Source organism: Nicotiana sylvestris, chromosome 12 (genome assembly GCF_000393655.2).
Source record: "Nicotiana sylvestris chromosome 12, ASM39365v2, whole genome shotgun sequence".
NCBI lineage: Eukaryota > Viridiplantae > Streptophyta > Magnoliopsida > Solanales > Solanaceae > Nicotiana > Nicotiana sylvestris.
The window spans coordinates 121851903-121860407 of record NC_091068.1 but is presented as its reverse complement, the minus strand read 5'-3'; the positions used below and the strand labels follow the sequence as shown (position 1 = coordinate 121860407).

At 36.4% G+C, this 8505-nt stretch overlaps 3 protein-coding genes across 3 annotated transcripts; 2 read left to right on the top strand and 1 right to left on the bottom strand.

The window, feature by feature from the left end:
• Positions 1–530: 530 nt before the first annotated feature.
• LOC138883638 (uncharacterized) lies at positions 531–902 on the top strand. Its single transcript, XM_070164333.1, has one exon. It carries the CDS (start codon positions 531–533, stop codon positions 900–902), a length of 372 nt encoding a protein of 123 aa, XP_070020434.1.
• Positions 903–1007: 105 nt separating this feature from the next.
• On the top strand, positions 1008–2459 carry LOC138883637 (uncharacterized). Its single transcript, XM_070164332.1, has 2 exons — positions 1008–1353; positions 2437–2459. Exons 1-2 carry the CDS (start codon positions 1008–1010, stop codon positions 2457–2459), a joined length of 369 nt encoding a protein of 122 aa, XP_070020433.1.
• Positions 2460–3781: 1322 nt separating this feature from the next.
• Positions 3782–5007, bottom strand: LOC104227478 (uncharacterized). Its single transcript, XM_009779720.2, has one exon. It carries the CDS (start codon positions 4996–4998, stop codon positions 4036–4038), a length of 963 nt encoding a protein of 320 aa, XP_009778022.2. The 5' UTR covers positions 4999–5007; the 3' UTR covers positions 3782–4035.
• Positions 5008–8505: the final 3498 nt, after the last annotated feature.

The window sequence follows — 8505 nt, the reverse complement described above, 5'->3', positions numbered from 1 at the left end:
TATTAATTTAATTATGTACACGTACGCGTGACATGATTCCTTACATAAAAAATAAAATAAAACGAATATACGTACGCGTGATTCGTTTCAAGACAATTCTATAATTACAAATAATCAAGTTAAAAGTGGTAATAAAAGTTAAAAATACGCAATAAGTTTAAAATGTGTAATAAGTCAGATAATTAGGCCAAGTATAAATTGTTAAGCGATCATGCTAGAACCACGGAATTCGGTAGTGCCCAACACACTTTCTCCCGGGTTAACAGAATTCCTTACTCGGATTTCTGGTTCGCAGACTGTTAAACAGAGTCATATTTTCCTCGATTCGGTGACTTGGGACACCATAAATCTCCCAAGTGGCGACTCTGAAATAAATAAAAAAATCCCGTTTCGATTGTCCTTTGATTGGAAAAACTCCCTTATATACTCCCTTCTCGGGGGGTGTAGGTAAGAAGGAGGTGTGATAATGATGCTAAGACTCGGGTGAGGATCAGGGATTGCCTCTTAGCCCATTTTTATTTGCCTTGACGATGGATGTACTGTCGCGACACATCCAAGGGGGGGTGCTTTGGTGCATGCTATTTGCCGATGATATAGTGTTGATTGATGAAACACAGAGCGGAGTTATCGCGAAGTTGGAGGTTTGGAGACAAACCATGGAGTCTAAAAGTTTCAAACTTAGTAGAACAAAGACAGAATACTTGGAGTGCAAATTCAGTGACGGGACCCATAAGATAAACGTAGAGGTTAATCTTGATGCTCAAGTTATCCCCAAGAGAGCGAGTTTTAAGTATCTTGGGTCTATTATCCAAGGTAATGGGGATATTGACGAAGATGTCGCACATCACATCGGAGCGGGATGGATGAAGTGGAAGCTTGCTTCCGATGTTTTATGTGATTAGAATGTGCCGCCAAGACTTAAAGATAAGTTTTATAGAGTGGTGGTTCGACCGGCTATGTTGTATGGGGCTGAGTGTTGGCCAGTCAAGAACTTCCACGTGCAGAAGATGAAAGTAGCAGAGATGAGGATGTTGAGATGGATATGTGGGTGTACCAGGACAGATAGGATTAAGAATGAAGCTATCCAGGACAGAGTGGGAGTAGCCTCCGTGGAGGATAAGATGTGGGAGTCGATGCTGAGATGGTTCGGACATGTTAAGAGAAGAAGTATTGATGCTCCTGTCAGGAGGTGTGAGAGGTTGGCCATGGAGAGTTTGAGAAGAGGTCGAGGTAGGCCTAAGAAGTACTGGGGAGAGGTGATTAGACAGGACATGGTGCTGCTTCAGCTCACTGAGGACATGACCCTTGATAGGACGGTGTGGAGATCGTGGAGGTCGAGGATTAAGGTAGAAGGTTAGTGGGTAGTTTTTGGTTGTTCACCAATAGTCTTAGTATCATGCAAGTCCCTTCATATTCTTAGATTTTTATTACGTTATGTGATTTTATTTGCCTCAGGTATTGTATTCCCTGTTGCTATTATTTGGTACTACTTATTCTTTATCTCTCCCTTTTTTTCTTTTCTCTTCCTTCTTTCTTCCTTCCTTGCTTTCCTCTTTTTCTTCTTACCCTTCCTGAGCCGAGGGTCTATTGGAAATAGTCTCTCTACCTGCATTAGGTAGGGGTAAGGTCTACGTACAGACTACCCTCCCCAGACCCCACCTGTTAGGATCATGCTGGGTTTTTTTTTTTGTATTCTACCCTTAATATTAATTGTTCTTGAAGACTACAAATATCTTAATTATGACTAAGTATTAAACAAAGAGAGAATATATCTTAATACATAAATAAGGTTAAAATAGTCAAAGCCCTTTCCTGTTCAATATTTTCTTAAGGGCGTGTAAAAGAAAAAAATAATAGATAATTTGGGACGGAAGAAGTATAAATTTTCATATTTACCTATATATTAATGGTGCAAATAATTTTAATGCTATCAATATTATTCTAACTTGTTGTATTACGTGACATGTCTTATTTTTTTAAGTTATTAATCTTACTTTTTTATAATAATTACTTGTAATTATTGCTTAAGCAATCCGATAATGTAAAAATTACTTTTCCGTATTAGTGAATAAAAATTGAATTCCCTCATTTCTAGCTAGACTACTACCAAAGTTAATCAACAAAGACTGCATCCTTCTATGGTAAGAATCTCATTACCATATGTGAATCGCAATGTCAATTTGTGTCCTTCAATTGTTAATGCTCAGCTCCATAATTGTGTTTAATTGTTTATTTGCAAAATAAAAATAACAACGTGGAAGCAGCGCCTTTGAAGCAGAATCATGTGCGTTCTGCCTTCGACAGTGTACGATTTAAGGTCCCTACATATGCCATTGTTTTTTCTTCTCCCAATGGGCATGTTTTTCCTCACAAATTTAACTTTTAATTTACCTTTATGGTTTGTTGATCTGCTCTCCTTAATTACCGTTTTTTCAGGTCATTACCTTATTGTTAATTAGAGCCTCTTTGGCTAAGCTTTTCGGACTCTAAAAGTACTTTTTTAAAAATTTAATGTGTTTCGCCAAATTGGAGGAGTGCTTTTGAGTAGTAGCAGAAGAATTTTTTTTGCTTTTGGGATGAATCTACAAATTTTAGCTTCTTTCAACCAGAAAATTAATTGGTTTAAGACAAAAGTATCCTTAGTATAAATTTATTCTTTTCAAGTTATCCTTCATTAATCCTTAAATAGATTTTTAATTTATACTGAATGAATATATTTAGATTTATTTAAATCATTATATAAACAATAAGTAATGGTGGATACCTAATATTATTGCTTTGGATAATTATATTATTTTATATTGATTTAAAACCTTAAAATATATTTTTACTTTATATTTTATTCTAACTAAATAAAAAGAACAATAATTAAATTTTTATAATTAATTTATAAATTGATTTTATCTTTTAAATAGTATAATAATTGTAAACTCAATATTTACTGTCATTTTTTTGGTCTTGAGTACTTTTTAAAAAGATTAGCCAAACACAATTTTTCAGAAAGTACTTCTCAAATTAATTGGTCAAATACAAACTGTAACTTTTTAAAGAGTACATTTTAGAAGATACTTTTGAATAAAAACACTTCTCAAAATAAATACTAGTAATTTTTAGCAGTTTGGCCAAACGAGCTCTTAGACAATTATTTATGATTATCGAAGTATAAAAGTTATCCTTTCTATCACTTGAATCTTGGCAAACCCCTATCTCACTAAAGATGTTTGAGAGTATTCAAAATGTAATATAGATTTATGAAAAGTAATATTTAATTTATATAATATTCCAGATCGAGAAAAGTGTCCAAGTGATAATCCTTCGTTCAGTGTAACTCCGCCCTTCTACATGCACACCAATATTTTAACACGTCATATTATTCAAAGTCGTCCCAATTCCAAAGAAATCAATTACTACTAATCAAGAAATTACAACTTTAACCGTAATATCACAAGTGCGAATTCTAACTTGTTGACCACTATTGTTTCCTCGGATGCTTTCTAATGGACCTATTAATTAAGTGAAAATTCATACAAAGTATACTAAATATAAGTAGCAACTGCGGTGGGCAGGCATTAATGCACAACTATATATTGTTAATAATAAAGTTAAAAATATGTTTAAAGTATTTACTGTAATATGTGAAACTTATAAACTTTTGCTTTGCTAAGGTACTTAAGTAAAAAAATGATAGATTCTATAATGTACGGAAAATATTATTAAAAATGTGTAGTATGTCAATAGATTTGAACATACATATATTTTAATTAAATTAATTATCCCATAATTTATGCAGAAATTTTTATATCTTGCATTATAATATCTACCTTATTCATAACAAAATTTACATTATAATTCTCGAAATACTAGTGCATGAACAAGCAAAAATCGAAAAAAAAAGTGCCGTTCTATTTTTACCTCAACTAGTGAAAATGCTGGTTGAAACGAAAAAGAAAAAGTGAAAATTGCCGTCAATTTTACTGCCACGTCGGACTAACGACCTCACATAGTGCAATTTTAACCATCACTTAAGACTGGAATTCAATTTCTTCTATTGGGACCCACTTTCTGATCTGAACCCAAAGCCTCTGCAATTACTATGCCGATTTCCTCGGCGGCCCAGGATCCCGATCTCCGGCCCGACTTGAACCGCATCATCCCTCCCAAACCGGCTGGCTCTGTCACCCGTTCAACACTCACAGCGTTGCTCTTTCTCGGTGGAACCGGCTCTTCCGGTATAGAATCATTCGTTGTCTCTATACTAGCCTTGACCGGTTTAATATTACTCCGACCAAACCCGAGCAACGAAAGTACACGTGAATAAAATCCGGTTTTGCGTTTAGCGCCTCTGCTCTTTGATCTCTCCAGAGATATTCCACATTTTTTCGCATCTTCACATGATTGCCGGCGGCGACCTTTCTTCGATCTTACTCTTCCAATGCATGATACCTTCGGCGATACCGGTTCAGGAGCGGTAACCGCTTTCAATGCCGATTCAGACCGTTTAGTCGGGAAAAAACGTATATTCGCCGGTTTACACGTTTTTCGCTTCGAATCAACTGAGCTACTCTTCGGTAATCCGAAAAACGAAGTCGTCTTAGTCTTCAAAGTCAACGGAAGTCTTTGAGAGCTCGCATTCGAATTCGCATGAATCAAGTTCGTAGTGTGTGAAGTGTTACCTTTGGCGGATTCTTTACGCTCCAAAACGGCGTTTCTATCAAACCAATCGAATTCGGCATCTTTTGGAAGACAGATTGATTCCGGCGGGAAATCCGGTGGAAGTTCCTTTTCGTCTTCGGGAATATCAGCGTTCTCCAGTTTGACGACGGTGACGTTCGCCAGAGTTTCACATGCAATTTTCCGGTCACTATTGCCGCCGGCATAGGTTGGAACTGGTGGTTCTAAATCAACTTGAGGCATTATTGAGAGTTGAGAGAGAGAGAGAGAGTTGAAAGGAATTTCCAAACTCTCGGGCGATTTGGGTTTGCGGACTGGAATTAGCATTAGCGTGTATCTTTAAAAAGGACTCGCAAATAAATGTTATTAAATAAAAGTATTTAAAAAAAAATAACTTTGAAACAATATATCTTTAATTTAACAAACCACCAGCCTGACAATTTAGGAGTTTATACACAATATAATGGTTGCAAGTTTAGTTCTCACTGTCCTTAAAAAATAATTCGAAAAATTAAAAATAAATTGTGACCAATAAATTCAAGGTGTATGTTATATAGGAGTAGTCTGCAACTTGTATGCAGTGCTAACAATATTATATATTTGTGAAAATATAATTCAAAAATTTATTGTAAATCGTTAGGAGTATTACAAAAGAAAACTAATTTTTAAAACTAGAATAAGATTACTTAAAATATTGTACATATTTGAGGAAAATGAGTTGTAAAATGACAAATGGATCATGCGCAAAGAAAATTTCTTTTTATCATAAAAAGGGGAAACCAAGTTTGCACTACATATATAGAATTTAGTGTTTTGTGTGTATAATAATTCAAAATACTAACACATAAAGGATATCTTATAAACTAGTATTAGTATTCGCGCGGATGCGTGGACACTAATTATGTCAAATATTTAAGTTATTTGGATTGTATGTAAATAATCTTAGAATTTACACTTTCTCAGTAAATATAGATAATCATTGGATGTTCACTACATGAAAAAAATTAACCATTTCTTCTATTTTTCTTTTTTGATATCATTCTTGTCGGTGTCATTGGATCCTAAAAATAGTGAGGAAGCAAAATAATAACTCATATTTATGGCAAAACAATCAAATGTTGAGACAATGAATGACTCTTTGGATAAGACTTAACTCTTTTACTACTACTTGAATTCTTATTTGGTGTGTTGATATCTCTTAAAAATATTTCTTTCTTAAAATTTCAGTTTCTAAAATATTATTTTTATAATAATGTAATTGAAAATTGTGACGAGCCGGCCGGTCGTCTTAAGAATTAACGCTCCAATCCCCTATTAACTGCTTTCCCCGATTTTATTTCTGCTATTTTGATTTGCCGGGATGTTCGGTTTTAAGTTTCGGAGAGTTTTGGGACACTTAGTCCCTAAATGAGAGTGTTAGTTTGGAAATTTGACTGTAGTCGGAACAGTGTGAAGACGGACTCAAAATGGAATTCTGATGGTTCTGTTAGCTCCGTTGGGTGATTTCGGGTTTAGGAGCGTGTCCGGATTGTGTTATGGAGGTCCGTAGCTAATTTAGGCTTGAAATGCCGAAAGTTGAATTTTTGAAGTTTCTGGTTCGATAGTGAGATTTTGATCTGAGGGTTGGAATGGAATTTCAAAATTTGGAGTAGCTCCGTAGTGTTGAATGTGACGTGTGTGCAAAATTTCTGATCATTCGGACGAGGTTTGATAGACTTTTTGATCGAAAGCGTATTTTTAGAGTTTTTGAAGTTCTTAGGTTTGAATCTGATGCTAAATTGGTGTTTTGATGTTGTTTTGAGCGTTCCGAAGGTTGGAACAAGTTTGAATGATGTTATGGGATATGTTGGTAGGTTTGGTTGAGGTCCCGAGAGCCTCGGGTGTGTTTCGGATGCTCAACGGACCATTTTTGGACTTGGAGAAGGATCAGATTTTTGCTGGTATTTATTGCAGACTGTTTTTCATCGCGATCGCTTGGGGAGGATCGCGATCGCGAAGAATTAGATGAGGCAGAGGGAAATTTTTCTCTCCGCGTTCGCGTGAAGAGGAATGCGAACGCGTAGTTATGGGCAGTGCTTAATCGCGAAAGCGTGGGCTAGGCCGCGTTCGCGTAGAAGAAATAAGGCAGCAATGGGATTTAGTGTTTCTCTACGCAGTCGCATGAAGCCAACCGCGATCGCGTAGGTTTGAGGGAGATAAAGCATCGCGTTCGCGAACGGGGTTCCGCATTCGCGTAGAGTAAATCTGAGGCGCGTAGGTTTTGCTCTTCGCGATCGCGACTGGGCTTCCGCGATCGCAATGAATGTATTGCCTGGGCAGATTTTAAAACCCAAAATCGAGGGTTTAAGCCATAATTAATATTTTGGATTTAGGAGCTCGGGAGATTGCGATTTTTGAAGAGATTTTCACCTAGGCGATTTGGGTAAGTAATCCCTACTCGGTTTAGACTAATTTCCATGAATTTACACTTAAATCCATCCTTTAATTTCGAATTTATGATGGAAATTGGGGGAAAGTTCCTAGACCTAAACTTTGAGTTTTGATTGGGGATTTGATATTTGATTTGGATAATTTTGGTATGATTAAACTCGTGAGAGTATGAAGATTCTAAAAATATAAATTTTATCTGATTCTGAGACGTGGGCCCAAGAGGCATTTTGGTCTTTTTACCGAATTTTGCATATTAGCTTAGAATTTATTTGTAGAATCAGTTACTTGCGGTGTTATTTACATTATGAAATTGAATTGAATAGATTTGGGTCATTTAGAGTCAAGTACTCATGGCAAGAACGTGGTTTCGAGTTGATTTTGAGCCGGCTCGAGGTAAGTGGCTTGTCTAACCTTTTGTTGGGGACTTTCCCCTTAGGATTGGTATTGTGATAATTGAAATGTCTTGTACGTGAGGTGACGAGTGAGTACTTGTTCTAATTATTGAAAATCCGATTTTCATTAAGTAACTTTAATTGTGTTTTCCTTTTCTATTTATTCTACTTGCAATTTTAAACCTGCTGTTAGTTAGAGAAGCATGTCTAATTGACTTAATTGCTTTATTTGCTTTAACTGCCATATTTGCATTACGTGAAGCATGCTAGGTTAGAATTGTCTGTGTTACCTTGTTATGAAGTTGAGTTTATTTGAGTATTCCTCGTGCCATTGTTGTGTGTTTTACTTTGGGACTATGGGACGGCATCCTGGGAGATCCCCTGTACGCATTTACGATTTGAGCTAAAGTGCGGGATACCGAGAGATCCCCAGCACGTATATTGAGGATACCAAGAGATCCTCGTGATACCAAGATATCCCTAGCATATATGAAGGATATCGAGAGATCCTCGGGATACCAAGAGATCTCTATCATACATTGAGGATGCCAAGAGATCCTTAGGATACCAAGAGATCCCTAGCATATATATATTGAGGATACCGAGAGATCCTCGGGATACCAAGATATCCCTATCATATATTGAGGATACCGAGAGATCATCGGGATACCAAGAGATCCTAGCATATATTAAGGATACCGGGAGATCCTCGGGATTCCAAGAGATCCCTATTATATATTAAGGATACCGAGAGATCCTCGGGATACCAAGAGATCCCTGGCATATATTGAGGGTACTAATAGATCCTCGGAATACTGAAAGATTCCCGGTTATTTTCTTGTGATTGCTTTTGCCTCTGTTTCAGTTATTGAATTCCTTGTTTTCCTGTATTAAATTCTTGTCATTAGATTTCAACTATACTGCTTATCTTATACTGCCATGTCTTTATATTCTTTATTTTATCTCAGTAGGGCCCTGACCTTCCTCGTCACTACCCAACCGAGGTTAGGCT

Excerpts from the sequence above, each read along its gene's own strand:
- LOC138883637 (XM_070164332.1), top strand. The coding sequence starts at position 1,008 with ATGAAAGTAGCAGAGATGAGGATGTTGAGATGGATATGTGGGTGTACC. Across the intron at positions 1,354-2,436 it reads GTCGAGGATTAAGGTAGAAG|GTCATTACCTTATTGTTAAT; the intron begins GTTAGTGGGTAG and ends CCGTTTTTTCAG.
- LOC104227478 (XM_009779720.2), bottom strand. The coding sequence starts at position 4,998 with ATGCTAATTCCAGTCCGCAAACCCAAATCGCCCGAGAGTTTGGAAATT.
- LOC138883638 (XM_070164333.1), top strand. The coding sequence starts at position 531 with ATGGATGTACTGTCGCGACACATCCAAGGGGGGGTGCTTTGGTGCATG.